This window comes from Sorex fumeus, unplaced genomic scaffold (genome assembly GCF_029834395.1).
Source record: "Sorex fumeus unplaced genomic scaffold, SorFum_2.1 ptg000061l, whole genome shotgun sequence".
Taxonomy (NCBI): domain Eukaryota; kingdom Metazoa; phylum Chordata; class Mammalia; order Eulipotyphla; family Soricidae; genus Sorex; species Sorex fumeus.
In genome coordinates, this window is record NW_026606118.1 from 58,457,210 (window position 1) to 58,474,727 (window position 17,518).

At 45.4% G+C, this 17,518-nt stretch overlaps 1 protein-coding gene across 2 annotated transcripts in view; it reads right to left on the bottom strand.

Annotated features, from left to right (window-relative positions):
- UBR2 (ubiquitin protein ligase E3 component n-recognin 2) overlaps positions 1-17,518 on the bottom strand; it is a 118,230-nt gene that overhangs the window by 23,401 nt on the left and 77,311 nt on the right. For both annotated transcript variants that reach the window (XM_056126002.1, XM_056126001.1), the window contains exons 22-33: positions 16,453-16,505; positions 15,212-15,314; positions 13,953-14,001; positions 13,199-13,353; positions 11,517-11,619; positions 9,713-9,822; positions 9,496-9,576; positions 7,455-7,633; positions 6,671-6,870; positions 4,295-4,388; positions 2,792-2,953; positions 392-495 (exon numbers count right to left, since the gene is read on the bottom strand). In XM_056126002.1, the coding sequence (XP_055981977.1) occupies positions 392-495; positions 2,792-2,953; positions 4,295-4,388; positions 6,671-6,870; positions 7,455-7,633; positions 9,496-9,576; positions 9,713-9,822; positions 11,517-11,619; positions 13,199-13,353; positions 13,953-14,001; positions 15,212-15,314; positions 16,453-16,505 (1,393 nt within the window). The remainder of the gene's footprint in view (positions 1-391; positions 496-2,791; positions 2,954-4,294; positions 4,389-6,670; positions 6,871-7,454; positions 7,634-9,495; positions 9,577-9,712; positions 9,823-11,516; positions 11,620-13,198; positions 13,354-13,952; positions 14,002-15,211; positions 15,315-16,452; positions 16,506-17,518) is intronic.

Below are 17,518 nucleotides of genomic sequence, written 5' to 3' on the forward strand. Positions count from 1 at the left end.
GGAGGGAAGAAGAGGTGCGGCCGCGGGCCTAGGAGAGCCAGACCCACGCTCCGCTCCCATCGCCTCCTGGCACGGCCGTCAGCACAGTGCGGAGCCTGGAAGCCGGGCCACCGGGGGTAGTGCCAGCAGGCCCTGCCAGCGACATCTCCCCTCCCCCAGGAGACCCCCAAGAGAACGGAGGAACCGGTGCAAAGCCTTTATCAAACGCTTCACGTGGAGTAAGGGCACTGTGGCCCAACCAGATTTTAATTCGTAAGACGAAGCACGTGAGAATCAGTCCCGTTTTAAAACGAGAGGCTTCACTTTTAATTTTAAGCCATTTCTTCCAGATCTACCCTTTCCAGCGCCCTCGGGCTTCAGGGGAGAATGGAAGCGGGTGACCAGGACTTACTAGGACTGCTTTCTTCTTTCCTAAGGACTTGTAAGGCTTTTATTTGCTGAGATACCGTTCTAATCCACTGAGTCAGATTTGGTTGGTCTGAAAAATTTAACCTCCTAGAAAAGATTATAGAGAGTATTTAGTATTTAGTTGTTGTTGCTTAGTTTAAGATACAGAAAAGAGTGCTTAAATGATTTTGGGCATGATACTTTAAACATGCTTTAAAATATTATAGAAAAAAATGCCTAGGGAACATTTATGGCCTTAAAAAAATCCAAATAGGTATTTGCCAATGGAAATAAAAATGCATTATTTGTCAAGACAATGCTAATGACACTGTGAAAATTTGCGCTTTTTTCCCCCCTTCTTGGTTTTGGGGCCATACCTGGCTGTGTATATTACTTACCCCTTGCTCTGTGCTCAGGGGTCACTCCTGGTGGGATTCAGGGGACCACATGCATTGTCAAGGATTGAACCCAGGTTAGCTGAATGCTAGGCAAACACCCTACCTGCTGTATTATCTGACCCCAGAATCTGCAATTTTTCAAATGCTGAAATTTGCTAGTATTTCTTAAATGTTCAACTAAGTTACCGTACCATCAGTGTTTACTGAGTGCTTATTACGTTATAAGCACTTAAAGCATTTTACTCTAAGCATTTTATAGTACATTTACTCAAAATATTAAGAAATAGGTAATATTATTGTCCTCATTTTACAGACAAGGAAAATGAGGTTTAGAGCTATGTAACTCGACCAAACCAATATAAAAAAGATGGAGCTGACATTCATACCCACCTCTCTCTGAACCCAAAACCTGTTTCTTAATGACTACGCCAAAGAACTCGTGGGGAAAAAGAATAAAACCCGGTCCACAAAAAGATGGGTGAAACCTACCAAAAGTGACTTTTCCCCTTGTATCTGGTGACTCCTTACTCTAACAGTAATTCACTTCTTTATCAGTTTAAATGGAGATGTCAGTATCATGATCTATATATACACATACATACACACATATATACACACATGTGTACATACACACACATATATGTACGTGTGCACACACACAGAGAGATTTCATTTTTGGTTTTTGTATCACATCTGGTCATGCTCAGGGCTTTCTTCTGGCTGCGAGCTCAGGGATAACTCCTGCAGGGATCAGGGGACAATATGGGGTGCTGAGGATTGAGCATGGGTTGGCCAGGTGTTACTCTGGCCACATGATATTCTTTCTTTTTCTTCTTCTTTCTTTCTTTTTCGGTCATACCTGGCGATGCACAGGGGTTACTCCTGGCTCTGCACTCAGGAATTACTCCTGGCAGTGCTCAGGGGACCATATGGAATGCACAGGAATCACCCCTGGCGGTGCTCAGGGGACTATACAGGATGCTGGGAATCGAACCCGGGTCAGCCGTGCTCAAGGTAAATGCCCTACCCACTGTGCTATCGCTCCAGCCCCCATGATATTCTTTTATGAAGAAAAAAGAATGACACTCAAATTTTGTTTTTGAGCCACACCCAGCTGTGCTCAGGGCTTACTCCTGCTCAGGATAAAACCTGGGTCAGCTGTGTGCAGGGCCAGTGTCACACCTACTGTAGTATCTCACTGGCCCCAAACCCAATATGACTTTCGAAAACATTTTTGGTAATGAACACTAAGAAGTATGAACTACTAAAATTAAAGAGGAAGGAAAAACTGCCCTTACTTTGAACTGAACCCACATTGTAGCACAGAAATAGATGATCCATATTCATAACTGGAGAAATAAAGGTCATACTAGGTCATACAGTATCAAATTCACACTTAAAAGTATAATATTTATTTGTTAATGAAATGCGCCTAAATTATGAAGCAATGAAAATTCACGATTTTAAATACACCAACAGATACTATTTTTTGGCCCAACCCTAAAACTCCTGTTGGCCGTAAAGAGCCGGAAAAAAACTTAATATTGTCAGTTTGAGATGCCCCTCCCCCTCTATAATTTACTGATCATGTCATCATTTTTGTTTTGGGGGCCAGACCCAGCAATGCTCAGGGCTTGTTCCTCTGCACTCAGGAGTTACTCCTGAAGGGCTCGGAGGATCCATGGGATGCCGGGAACTGAGTTGGCCGTGTGCAAGCCAAGTGCCCGTCTGCTGTACTATTGCTCTGGACCCTAATGAGCATGTCTTACAGAGTATGAGGGCAGGTATTTTAAGCAGGGTCTTCGAAATAAAGACAGTTTTCATGAAAACATACAAGTTTTATATCTTGCATAGTGTTTATGAGTGACTCTGGAACAAATCTTGGTCTAAAAACCAAAATCGTACTCCACAGGTCTTGGCAGATGACATGACTGCTAAAAAATTTGGAAAGGAGCTAGAACGCCTGCCATTTACCCGTGATATGAAGGCCTTGAGTCAGAACTTACCCATTAAAAATATTTCTTGGGGGAAGCAGCAGAGGAATGACAGTGTTGCTTAAGCACTCACAGAGAGGGCAAAGGAATTCTCCATTTTCGACATCGTAGCTTGTATGCAAACGTAGTCTCTGTTGCCTTCGCTGTTCTTTCGCTTGAACAGAATCAAAATACCTTGACAAAGACATGAGGAGTTAAAAACCAAAAAACTATTCTTTTTCTGTAAGTCACAAGCCAAACATTTAAAAGAATTTGTCTCAACAAATTAAAATATTAACAGTAAGTGACCCATTTTGAACACTGGTGACTTTAATTTTGGAACTGCCTTAACTACAAAAATGGGTTGAGTTTGAAACAGGCAAAATAAAATTATTATTATTATTATTTTGGTTTTTGGGTCACACCGGGTGATGCACAGGGGTTACTCCTGGCTCTGCACTCAGGAGTTACCCCTGGCGGTGGTCAGGGGACCATAAGGGATGCTAGGAATTGAACATGGGTCGGCCGCATGCAAGGCAAATGCCTTACCTGCTGTGCTATCGCTCCAGTCCCAAAATTATGATTTTTTTTGGGGGGGAGGGAGTCACACCCAACAGTGCTCAGGGTTTACTTCTGGCTGTTTGCTCAGGGACCTGATACAGCACTAGGGATTTAACTGGGGCTGGCCAAGTGCAAGGCAAGCGCCCTACCCCCTATGCTATCTCTCTGGCACCCAAATAGGCAAATTTTAGAAGGACTAACATGCAAATAAGCACTGCGGGAGGCACAATGCTGGAACAACAGCACGGGTTAGTCCGGCTTAGAGGCGCCCAGGGGAACCAGATAGATGGATTCCAGGTTACCTCATCTTAGCTCAAGGAGCCAGGTCACACTGAGGCCGTCATAGAAACAAGCCTGAACACTTCTAGAATCCACAGGTGTGCACCCTGGTCTTTAAGAAAAATATGACGTTTCTTGGGCTTCTCCCACTTTCTGAGCCAATTCAAACCCACACATTAAAAGACATATCTGATACACCAGGATGTTATTAAGTCCCTCCTTCACATGGATGATAAAGCAAATAAACTTCAGTTGTCATTTTATTAGGAAGTGACAGTTTTCCCCTTAAGTATCTTAAGTTTTATGTTCCATTTCCCCCCCCCCACCTTTTTCTTTTCGGGCCACACCTGGCAATGCTCAGGCATTACTCCTGGCTCTGCACTCAGGAAATACTCCTGGCAGTGCTCAGGGGACCATATGGGGCATTGGGGATTGAACCTAGGTAGGTCGCATGCAAGGCAAGTGCCTTCTCTTCTGTATTATTGCTCAGGCCCCATTTGCTCTCTTTCCTGGAATGGAATTTCCTTTATTCAAAAATTTAATTTTGCATCACTGGCTAAGCTTCTCTTTAGCAGGCTTCAAATTTTAAGTTTTGGAGTGTCTGGAAGAACCCATACACATGCAAGCACGTGCTTTGCCACCGAGCTCCATCCCCGACCCCTGGGTAAGCGTCCCTCGATCACAAACACGAGTTACCTTTGCCAACAGTGGGCATGCATAATGTGCCCACAGCTGCCTGTGTGTGTTCCGCAGGACAGGTCAGGGTGCATGAATAATGGATCATATTTTTCTGCATCATAAAACAAACAACAAACAAAACAATCATTTTTCTATAGGAACATACCGCATCAAATTGTGAAGTCCGTGACATCAAGGACTGGTAAACCTGAAATGCTAGTTAAATCCTTTCACTTAAGACGCCAATAACAAATGTAGGACTCTGAACTATTTAGAAAGCGAACCCTCTTAATTTTCACCGTAGAGAACCAACTATCTAATCATCTCTGACCTTCGCTGAAATGGGAACTTTGCATTTTATACATTTATTCTTTTGAGCATTTCACTTTTTTGTTGTTTTGGGGGCCACACCTGGCGATGCTCAGGGGTAATTCTTGGCTCTGTACTCAGGAGTCACTTCTGATACTGCTCCTGGGGCCATATGGGGATGCCAGCATTGAACCCAGGTCAGCTGCATACAGGCAAGGGCCCCACCCGCTATACTATCTCTCCAGCTCTACACATTTAAAAAAAAAAGTTTTTGGGTCACATCTGGCAATGCTCAGGGATTATTTCTGGCTTGGCACTCAGGAATTACTCCTGGTGGTGCTCGGGGGACCATAAGGGGTACCGGGGATTGAGTCTAGGTCAGCCAAGTGCAAGGCAAGCGCCCTCCCTGATGTGCTACCGCTCAGGCCTCAACCTTTCAATACTTTACATATGACTCAGAGGGGCATTGAAATTCCCATTTCTTTACCAAACCCTAAGTGCTCAGTGGAAGAGAGAGTCTTCCACGACACGAGGCTGGCTGCTTTTAACAGCTCCAGGGAAGCCAAGTCACAAGGATCTTTAGCAAAACAGCGGGGCTGCTCCCTAGAGCTCTGGCCTCCAGACACGTCAGCAGGGAGTAATTATAATCCCTGTCCCAGAATCAAAAATGAAAAAGTGGAGCAGAAAGCCCAGGAGGCGGTGGCCAGGCCAGGCCAGGGGAGAGGCCAGCTCATCCGAGAATCCTGCTTCCATGTGCCAGGGCAAGAGAAGGCTGAAAGAAAAGAGCGTCTGGCCTCTTTTAGACTTCTGTACAATTTAGCATCATCTGAGAAAACGTGATATCCTAGAACTGTTTCATTTTGCTCCTTTCTGCAAATGTCATGCAGCATAGAGGGAGATTGGACCTGAGTTTGTGAAAGCATGTGGAAAATCTGCTTAGGGACAGTCCTGGAAATTCCTCAGACAAAATTACTGCTTTTGGGAGGTTCTCTGGTACCACTGAGGCATACACACATATCAACATCTCTAAGAGCAAGGAGATCCAAGTGTCTGTGGTGGGCCCGAGGTACACGACAGAGGGAGCCATGACAAGAAGAAATGACCTATTTCCTTGGCTGCTGCAAGAGGACATTCGATCGTCACCCCCTTTTCCATCAGGAGAAACTGCCTCACTTCCCACTTCCCAGATGTGGCCCACACTGGTCACGAATCAGTGTAGAGGGATACAGACCCAGCCCTCTCACCCGACGCAGGAGGCCAGGCGTGGCCAAGCCACAGTGCCAGAGGCCCCTGGAGTCGCCACCGCCTTTTGGGGGAGTCAGCGTCCTCCCTCCCTCCCCCCCCGCCCAAACCTGCTTCCGTCCCCTCCACCCACTGATGCTGGTGCCAAGGCTCTCATGCGGCATCGTGCATGGTGGATCTCGAGCTCAAGGACCGGCTTCCGGGAGAATCCCGCTGTACTGCTGCGCGCTAACGCGTCAGAACTGTCCCAGGACCCTGCTCGAACAGTTTCTAAGGACTTCTTTCTGCAATCATCCATCAGAAAGCACCATCGCTGTTACGATTTCAATGTGCCAACTCATGATTAGGACCCTTTAAGTGAGCTGAGGAATGAGGAAGAGTACAAGGGGCAAATGGTGCGCCAACAAACTTTATCACAAGGGAAAGCTCTTAAGCGGATCCTCACTATTTGTCTGCAGTGTATTTCAGGAGGATTCTAAACGTGCGGGAGTGGGCCCACCCATGTCACGCGGGGAACTCCTGCTGGAGAAACGCACCTTGTCCCAGAAGCTTGAAGAGCTATTGTTAGATTAATACGTCTTCCTGTAGGTCTTATTACGAATGACCCAACTATACTCAGCTGTGGTCATCATCCATCGATTTTGCTTTTTTGGGTCACACCCGGCAGTGCTCAGGGGTTGCTCCTGGCTCTGCACTCAGGGATCCCTCCTGGCAGTGTTTGGGGAAACCATATGGGTGCCAGGGATTGAACCTGGGTTGGCTGCATGCAAGGCAAGCACCCCCCTCCCGGCTGTCCTATCGCTCTAACCCCAAGTTTGGTCATTCTGAGCAGTGGCAACTCACCTGGATCCTGAATGAATTTACTTCTGTTTTTTGATAATACAGTTGATCGCTGAACAAATGCCGCCAGGACCATCGCTCTGCTTTCCACTGTCACTTCCTGCTCCTCCTGGCACAATATGCAGGTGACATACTGTCTCTGCTCAGGGACCTGAGTCTGTGCCGGACCCAGAGCTGTCAGTGTCGTATCTGAAACCATGGGGCTGCGAGAAAAAGGGGAAAGTGAATGCGACGAGGCTGTTTCCATTCCATAATCAAGCTGCAGATGCAGGGAGGGAGGCAGACACAACACGCAGAGTTGAATAACCCGAGTTGCCAGAAGTTGTGCAGATGTGTCAGAAGCATCACCCTTAGGGCAGGAAAGAGAGCCCAGTGGGCTGGAGCACATGTTTCGCAAGCAGGAGTCAAAAACCAAAAAAGTGTGTTGGGACAGGGGGTGGAAAACGCCTGCTTTACTCTTCAGAGTATTTCAAATGCAAAGCAGAAGGCATTCAGTTAACTGAGCCAAGTATTAATCCTTCTTTGATGGATGTCAAGGGTTTCCTGAGTAACATAATCAACAAATAATTTCATCATGAATTAGTCAAAGGCAGAAAAACCACTTACAGACATATACAAATAAACGCAGGCTTTTAGGATTTAGTACTTCAAAGGGGTGTGACACTTTCGACTCTTCAAAATGACTTGAGGATGGGAAGTTCATGACTCAGGGGAAAAAGGCATCCTCTCCCTCAGGTGAAAACCACCGACTGGCCGGGAGATGGAGTCTTCCTATGACCCCACTTACCTATTCTCAAACACAGCCGAGGTGGAGGCATCCAGCTCCAAAGTCTGCTGGAAGAGTTCTTTGTTCTCATCGATGAAGTGCCTCTGCATCTCGGACATCTGGGCCATGATCTTCTCCCGCCGCAGCCGTGCGATCTCCGCCTTCCTCTTCCTCTCGGCTTTGTCTTTGTCTCTGAGGTTCTGAAATGACAGTGCATTCCACAAGACTGTCAGATGCAACGTGCTATGTTTCCTTCTGGAGCAGAAATCTCTTTATTGTAAATATTAGGTGGACGGGTTAAAAAAACTTTGGTACATCTACACAATGGAGTACTATGCAGCTGTTAGAAAAGATGAAGTTAAGGGGGTGGAGCGATAGCACAGTGGGTAGGGCGTTTGCCTTGCACGCGGCAGACCCGGGTTTGATTCCAAGCATCCCATATGGTCTCCTGAGTGCTGCCAGGGGTGATTCCTGAGTGCAGAGCCAGGAGGAACCCCTGTGCATCGCTGGGTGTGACCCAAAAAGAAAAAAAAAAGGAAAAGATGAAGTCATGAAATTTACATACAAGTGGTACTACATGAAAAGTAAAAAGTATCATGCTAAGTGAAATGAGTCAGAAAGAGAGGGACAGACATAGAAAGATTGAACTCATCTGGGGAATATAAAGTAACACAATAGGAGATTAACACCCAAGAACTGTGGAAATAAGTACCAGGAGGTTCACACTATGGCTCGGAGGCCAACCTCACATGCTAGGGGAAAAGGCAGCTCAGACAGAGAAGGGAGCACCAAGTAAAGGGTGTTGGGAGGATCTGCCCAGGATGGGAGAAGCATGCTGAAAGTAGACCGAACATGATTGCCACTCAATGCCTCTTTTGCAAACAACAGCACCCAAAAGGAGAGAGAGAACAAAAGGGAATGCCTTGCCACAGAGGCGGGGTGGGATAGGGGGGCTGGAGGGGGGGTGGGTGGGAGGGCTACTGGGATCATTGGTGGTAGAGAATGGGCACCGGTGGAGGGATGGGTACTCGATCATTGTATAACTGAAACCCAAGCACAAAAATTTGTAAGTCTTTAAGTGTACCTCATAGTGTTTCACTAATAAAAATTAAAAAAATATGTATATATATGTATTAGGTGGAAGCTGTTGACTGGTGGTGACGATGGCTCAAAACCGGGGCATAGGCTCTGACTGTGAGACCCCCCAGGTCAGCTTTCTGGCAAGGCCCGATGCCCTGAACACCAGCGGGTGTGACCACCAAAAGGAAGCTGAAACCTAAATCCTGTTTTACAATCTCACCTATCTAAACAAGAGAAAAGACTTTTTTGGGGGGGTTTGTTTTTGGGCCACATCCAGCGGTGATCGGGGTTACTCCTGGCTCTGCACTCAGAAATCACTCCTGGCAGGGCTCTGGGGACTATATGGAGTGCCAGGGATTGAACCCAAGTGCCCTACCCAATATACTATCTCTCTGGCCTGAGGAAAGATTTCTTAACCAGATTAGATCAAACTTTATCCTTTGTTTTTGTTTTTCTTTTTTTCAAGGGCGAGAAAAAAAAAAACCCAACCCAGCAAAATGCAAAGCAGAAAAAAAAAAAAAACTAAAAAGAACAACAACCTGATTCCCTCCCCCCCAAGAAAATGCTGTTATAAAACAATTCACAAAAAAGGTATGATGGTACATTTCTTGGCATGTACGTGTTTGCAAATAATATCAAATACTCTCTTACTGTAGCTTCATTGCTTATAGTCAATTTGCTGCAATTTCCCACTGCGACTATTTAATTTCTCACACCTCTTCCACCGGGCTGGAGCGATGGCACAGTGGGTAGGGCGTTTGCCTTGCACACGGCTGACCTGGGTTCGATTCCTTCACCCCTCTTGGAGAGCCTGGCAAGCTACTGAGAGTATCTCGCCCGCACAGCAAAGCCTGGCAAGCTCCCCATGACGTATTTGATATGCCAAAAACAGTAACAGCAAGTCTCACAATTTATTGTGAGACATTACTGGTGCCCGCTCGAGCAAATCGATGAACAACGGAGGACAGTGCTACAGTGCTACCTCTTCCATTATGGTTCCTTCGGTCTCCGCGACAGGACTGGTGGACGAACTCTCCCTTATCTTCTTAATAGCATTGAAAGTCTGAAAAAAAAAAAATCAGTCAATACAATAATAATTCTTTAGTGTGACTACATTTTTGTCCGTGACTAAAATGGAACGGTAACAAATATTTTCTGCTACACACAAGAAAAAGCAGAGCGAACCCAGGGAATCTTACCTTCAATATCCACCTGATCATATCTTTGTGAACTTCCAGATATGGAGCGTTCTGCAACGTTTCCAACATAGCCAGAATGCTAGGAGAGTTGCTGGGTGCTTCCCCGGGCTCTAAGACAGAGAAAGAAAAGGCACAATAGAGAGAGACAGGGAGGGATGAAGTCGGCACAGAGAGCTCGGGCCAGGCACGAGGCCCTGAGCGCCACCCTGCGCCCAAATCAACAACGGCCGATGCTTCTCAGTGATTACTGTCACGTGTAAGAAGAGAAACACAATCGCTTAGAATATCAGGATTATAGCTCGCTGACCAGAGATTTTTCATATCTGAGAACGTGCTACATTTGTACTTTAGCTTTGTATATTATTTTAAAGTAACTTCTAGCAAAATCAAGTAAAAACCCAGCTACAAGGTCTACCTGAAAATGTACAAGTCTAAGGAAAAGAATTAGGATTAATTCATGCACCCCTGTATGAGCATAATTTACAAGAAGAGTGTATAAAATTGATTCATTTTGCCTTTTCTCGGGAGTATGTTTACTCCAATATTAGCTAATTTATTTTCACTGTGAGAAATATCTAATTATTGATTTCTTCACTTATCTTCTACCTTCTTTTTCTTTTTGTTTTGTGGGGGGGAAGGGTGCCACACCTGGCAGTGCTCAGGGCTAAGTTACTCCTGACTCTGCACTCAGCTATTATTCCTGGAGGGCTTGGGGGGCCCATAAGGGATGATGGGGACAGAACCTGGACTAGTTGCATGCAAGGAAAATGCCCTACCTGCTGTACCATCACGCCATCCCTTAATTTGCTGCATTTCTAACACCCCTTTCCTAAGAGGGTAAGAGACTGAACTACAAAATCTATAATAAAATATTTAATTTAAGAGAGATAGTATAGGGGGTTAAAGCAGTTGATTTGCACACAGGCAACTCCAAGTTTAATCCTGAGACTATACATGGTCACCTTCACCTGAGGACTTCCAGGGATCAGTCCCAAGCACAGAGCCAAGTGTAAGTCCTGAGCACTGTGGGAATCCCCCCACCAAAACCAGTTTGGGAGCTAGAGATGATCCAGGAGTTAAAATGCTTGCCTTAATAAAACCTTCAGAATAGCCAAAGCAATCCTAAGTAAAAAGAGGTTTCTCTTTCCGCAGCTTTGAGCAGAGTATGGAGTGGTTATGGATGGAAACTTACGTACTGTAAGTATGTATAGCCCTGGGCTGGAGCGATAGCACAGCAGGTAGGGCATTTGCCTTGCACGTGGCTGACCTGGGTTCGATGCCCGGCATCCCATATGGTCCCCCAAGCAACGCCAGGAGTGATTCCTGAGTGCAGAGTCATTGCTGGGTGTGACTCAAAAAGGCAAAAAAAAAAAAAATTCAAAGTATGTATAGCCCTAAGTAGTTCTTATAAAAACACATCAGGGTCTTGGGGCTGGAGAGACAGTACAACGGGTAAGGTACTTGCTGACCTGGGTTCGATTCCCGGCACCCGTATGGATTCCTGAGCACTGCCAGGAGTGATTCCTGAGTTCAGAGCCAGGAATAATCCCTGAGCATTGCCAGGTATGGCCACCAAACCAAAGCAACGACAATAAAATCAAACCCTCCCCCCCTGCCCCCCAAACAACACAACAAAACAAACCATATCAGGATCTGATACAGGACCTTTAATACTCGGGTGAGTACACACTGTCTCAGAAACTAGGTTCAATATTTAGAGCCTATCTGGTCAAATAAAAGACGCTTCTAGTCCCTAATTAAATCACAGATTTCAGGGATCAGTTTAGTAAGAGTGCGTACGTACTTGACATCTTCTGAGTGAAGGTGAAGGTGACCACGTGCTCTTCTGAGACGGTCTCGAGGTGCTGCTTTTCCTCTCGCAGCGCCATGCCGATTAAGTGCAACACCTCAAAGACAACATTGGAAACCTCTTAGTAAAACAAAAAGTAAGTACAGATTTTTCCAAGGGAAAAAAAAAAGAACTCACTATAAAAAAAAAAAGATAAAACTTTGTGACTAAGTGTAGTAAGAAGTGACTTTATTTTAATCTTTATCGAAAGACCTCTAATTAATTGTAAATTTAAATAAATGATTCTTTTTTTTTTTTTTTGGTCACACTCGGAGATACTCAGGGGTTACTCCTGGCTTTGCACTCAGGGATCACTCCTGGTGGTGCTCGGGGGACCATATGGGATGCTGGGAATCGAACCCGGGTCGGCCACGTGCAAGGCAAACGCCCTACCCGCTGTGCTATCGCTCCAGCCCCAATAAATGTATTCTTTTTGTATCAGTTTTGATCACGACTTTCCCTTGTTTTCATTTTGCTCATCTCAATTTTTTTCAGTTTACTACTGTCATTTATATCTATTTTATCTGATGCACTTCTGTAAGAATTTCTCAGCGTGGCTTTAATTTTTATTCAATTCAGTTCTTTTAATACTTCTGTCTTCTGGGCTATGCACAGTTTGTTGGGGGGCAGAGGGAGGGAGGAGGAGGATTGTCTGCCTGGGGACCAGGTGGCACCCAGGGATTAAACCTGGGCGCTCTGCATGCTAAGATGTGCTTCGATGCATGGAGCGACCTCCCTGGGCCTAAGCTGTACCTACTCACAGGGGTGCTGTGTGAATTTGAGAATTTCCTTTTCCTTCTAGCTTTTGGGCAACACCTGGTGACGCTCTGGGCTTACTCCTGACTCTGTCCTTAGGGATTACTCTGCGGGCCAGAGGGGAAACTCTGGGAGTCGGAGATTGAAGCTAGGTCACTCACATGCTAGGCAAGCATCCCACCTGCCAGACTATCACGGCAGCCCTTGGTAAGACAATAATTTAAGAATAGCTTAAAGTTATAAAGTAAGGCCAGAGATTTTGAAGGGCTGAGCACATAACTTGCAGCTAGGAGCCAGGGTTGGACTCCTGGCACCACACGGTCCCCTGATCACCAGTGGCAGTCACCCCTGAGCCATCCAAGGCAACCCAATATCTCAGGGGAAAACAGCGTTGCATATAAAGGGTGCCACACAATGACATTCTAGCTATAGACCTGAAGTCTGACTATCTGTTTCTTTAACAGGAAGTACTGGAGAACTAGAACAGCATTGAAAAAAAAAAAAAAACGTTTGGAGAGAACTAAGGAAAATAACATATAAAAACATAACACTGTACATGTTACCAGAGACTACATAAAACTAAGACACGTCAGGACCAACCACAAGCAATGACTATCAATGGAACTGAGATAATTATAGATGCGGCATTGAAAAAAAAAAAGGCCAGGCCCTATTTCCACTGTTAGAGACAGAAGCAATAATGAGAAGCAACACTTCAAATGCAGGTATCACTACAAATGCAGGTATCACTACAAATGCAGGTATCACTACAAATGCAGGTATCACTACATTTTAGTCTCAAGTTTCACGCCACCAGGTATTAACAAGCATCTTTCGGCCTTTACTACAAAACCCGCACAAAGCCAAGTAGACGCTTTTACCCTCTGCAGCATGGACTCCGACCAGGCGTAGCCGTTATGCTCCACGGCCCACTGCAGGATGGTGCCCATGATGCACAGCATGACGTCCGACTGCAGGATGTTGACCAGACTCGCGAACAGCGGGCAGAAGGGAGGCAGCACCGGAGGGGGAAGTGCTAGGAAGGAACTGAGAGTTATTTTGGAGACGACACAGAAAAAAACTACACCTTTATCAGACACTTGGTAGTCTTCATGGATACTCACTGACACATCTTTTTTGGTTTTTGTTTAGGGGCCATACCTGGTGCTGCTTAGGGGTTACTCCTGGCTCTGCACTCAGGACCTACTCCTGGAATAGCTTGGGGCACCATATAGGATGCCGGGAATTGACCTGGGTTAACCACATGCGAGGCACATGCCTGATGTGCTATTCTATTGCTCTGATCCCTTGTTAACACATCTTACAGCTGTTAATATCTTACCTTAACATGGTCAAGCCAAACAGCGACATAAAATCATCTCAACAGAGGAAAGCCTTACTTCAGGACTGTTTTCAGGTCTTTGATAAGGCCAAGAGTCCTGAGGGGACTCAGTAAGGCTTTATGGGGGCAGTGGAAGACTCTACACGGCTTATTTGTTGGCATACTGACTAGTCCTTTGGATGTAACTCAGAATCGCTCATATTTCAATCTTCTACTCCATTAAGAACAATCACCAGAGCTGACAGAAAACAATGCTAAACAAGGAAAAAGAGACGAACAGACTTGAAAAATACCTGTATCTTCCCTATTTTGCCTTTTCAATTTCCGTTGAGCTTCCTCTGCCTAATAAACATGAAAGTAATTTGGATGGGAATTAGTGATATGAAATAACCTCATGTCCCAAATGACTCATAAACACATTACTGTTGCATTATTTTTTGATTTTATAAAGGTTTTGATTTTGTGCTGTAGATTCCCCCCCATATATATATATACATCAAGATCAAGTTTCCTATCAAAAGATTATCCAACAAACTCTTTAAAAAACACATTAGAAAGATGTAGGGGAAAAAAAAGCACCGTAGCACTGTTCTCCCAGTGTTCATAATTTGCTTGAGCAGGCACCAATAATGTCTCTACTGTGAGACTTCTTGTTACTATTTTTGGCATATCGAATATGCCACGGGGAAGCTAGCTTGCCAGACTCTGCTGTGCGGGCGGGATACTCTTGGTAGCTTGCCGGGCTCTCCAAGAGGGATGGAGGAATTGAACCCAGGTTGGCCTCGTGCAAGGCAAATGCCCTACCCTCCAGCCCAGACAAGAGACGCATATGCTACCAGAGCCCATGTGCTGTTTGTGTCCACGTGTCATGGCCAAATGCACGTGGCATTGAGCACAGGTGCTGCCCACATCTCTGCTTCCATAGCTGACGCTGGGGTCCTCTCTTGTCTCTCTCCCTCCCTCCTTCCCTTTCCTCAAAACCTCCAACATCAGCTTCTACTTAAAAAAAGAACAAAGAAAAAAGAACCCCCCCCCCCAAAAAAAAAACTAAACAAAAAAAAATTCACGTACAAGTGTTTTAAGAATAGACTGTTGGGCTGGAGGCTTAGTACAGCGGGTCGGGTGCTTGCCTTGTATGCCGCTGACCCAGGTTTGATCCCCGACATCTCATACGGTCCCCTGAGCACTGCCAGGAGTGATTCCTGAGTGGAGAGTCACATCCCATATGGTCCCCCGAGCACTGCCAGGAGTGATTCCTGAGCATCGCTGGGTGTGACCCAAAACAAAACAGAAAAAAAAAAGTCGACTATTCTGGGACAAAATTTAACTACCTACAAATGACTAGGAAAACTCCATAAATCCTTATGGAAGAACAATGTTAAGTGGTGGGTGTAAAATGCATTAACTGACTGTAATACAAGTGATGTTGATTTCTCTTCCAGGCCAATAAAGGACACTGACAGTAAATGCCCTGAAAATGCAGGCTTTAACAGCTGCCGAAGAAAAACCGACCCCTGGCTGTCTCCCCGCACGCTCTTGCTTGCACTCATACCTTGGACTGTTCCGCCCTTGAGAAGTGATAGAAATACAAGTTGAATTCTTTGGCACATTCTGGCTTTAGTTCGTACATGCCTCGTCCTGTTAATCCGGGTTTCCTAGGGGGAAAAAAGGCCCTTAAAATATCACTGTTGGCGTCACGTGCTAACTTGTGAGCTGGCCTCAGCCACCAGCGCAGGGAAGCAGAGTGCTCGCACCCCGCCCGAGGGTGCGGCAGGAGCATCAGCTGTGAGGAGGGATGTGGGTTCTCTACACCCCCAAGTTTTGTGCGCACCCATCTCATCTCGCATGTCCACTTTGGATCTGTTGTAACTGGACAAGTGAATAGCTTGGGCACTACTGTGTTAATGATTCGAAGTCTGCGAACAGAGAATGGATCACGTAAAAACGCTGACACTTCCAAACAACGAAGCATGATTCAAAGTAATGCTAGGATTATTCTTTTCCTTTCCAGTATCAGGAACTGAACCCAGGCACATATGCAAGGCAAGAGCTCTACTGCTGAGCTATAACCCTGGCTGAGAGAAAGTAGCTCTCATTTCTAAACTCATGTAACAACGTCTGTATTAAGTTATACCAAGTTTAAGAGTGGGTACGATCCTAGAGTTTAGAATAATCTTGTCTGTACCTTTTTCTGAATGTCCTCGAAAAAAGCATGTTGTTTTCTTAATTAACAAAAAGGACCCTGGAAGCAAGCACCAGTCCCCCCCGCACCCACCTGCATCCTCCCTGTCCCCAGAGAAACAGCCTCAACAAAGGGCTAGGTCAGCTCACTGACGGGCAACACTGTGGCAACGGCAGGTGACGGCATTCTAAAGCTATTTTACAATTTAGGCGGCGCAGCCAAAGAATACAAACGACAGGATTTTTAAGAAAGTTCAATGCATTTCCTTCGGGGACTTGCTCGAATTAATTTCAATGATCGGAAACTCTTGGGAACACCTACTGTGAATACGATGCAAACCTCACAAAATCCCCTCCCTCAAGTGGTCAAGGACAAGATCAGATCTCCATAGGAAAATACAAGAAATGTGGTTTAGAAGCGAATACCAAAAACGCCACAATCCGAAAACCTGTGTTTGATCCCTGGCACCCAGATGGACCCCGAGCCCCTCCAAGAGCGAGCCCTGAGTGCAGAGCAGGAGGAAGCCCTGAGCACAGCCAGGTGCGGCCCCCAAAACAAAAGCACAAACCACCACAAAAAGAAAGAAATGGGGGAAAAAGGAAAGTACTCACTTAAAATGGGCAACTGTTTCAATCACACTCTCCATGCCTGTCTCCTTGTTCTCCTGTGGGTACAGGAAACAAGTAAGTGTGTTTCAGGGGTACAGCAGTAGTCACAAACACTCTGATAACTGTGCTCTTGGCCCATTAAAAGTCACGGCAACTCTTTGGGGCAGAGAGACTATACTCGATTTTAAAGAAGAACGCTACCATCCACGGGACTTATATTCTAGGGAACATACATAAGGGAAACTAGGGAAACTTTGATAAGCTAACTCAGAGCAGATAAGTAAGTCACTACCATATAAAATGAAGGTGACAGCTTTCAAAAGGAATTCAATGAAAACACAAAAAATATAACATTTATTGTACCTATTTTGTAAAATAGTTATGCTTGTATCTTAAACACTAAACCATATACACTATCCTTTTTAAAAAAATTTAAGACATTAATAGGAATTATATGAGCAGAGATTAAAAAAAATTTTTTTTTGAATGACTGGGAAATATAAAGTTACAAAGTTGTAAATTAGATGAGTTTCAGTCATGCAATGTTCGGGCATCCTTGGCTTCACCAGTGTCCACATCCTGTGTCCTTCCTGCCCCCCAGTCTGCCTCTATGGCATCCACTCTTGTCTTTCTTTTTTCTCTGTAGGCACTGGGGCTTGCAACACTGTCCCTGAAAGGGTCATGTTGGTCAAGCAACCAGTTCTGTCCAGAGAGTTCCCTTTCCCCTCTCATGATCATAGTGGCCCTTTCACTGTCCTAACCACTGTCCCCCTTTGTGAGAAGCTTTCTACTAAGGACCAGTCCTTCTGGCCTTCATTATGATTGTCTTTGGGTACTATTCTCCTACTGTTTCCTTATATCCCACAAACGAGAGTGATCATTCTATGCCTGTCACTCTCCCTCTGACTCAATTCATTCAGTGTGATACTCTCCAGGTCTATCCAGGTAACAGCAAATTTCAGGACTTTTTTAATGGCTGCATCGTATTCAATTGTGTAGATGTACCATAGCTTCCTTATCCACTTGTCTATTCTTGGGCACTCGAAACTGCTTCCAGATCCTGGCTGTT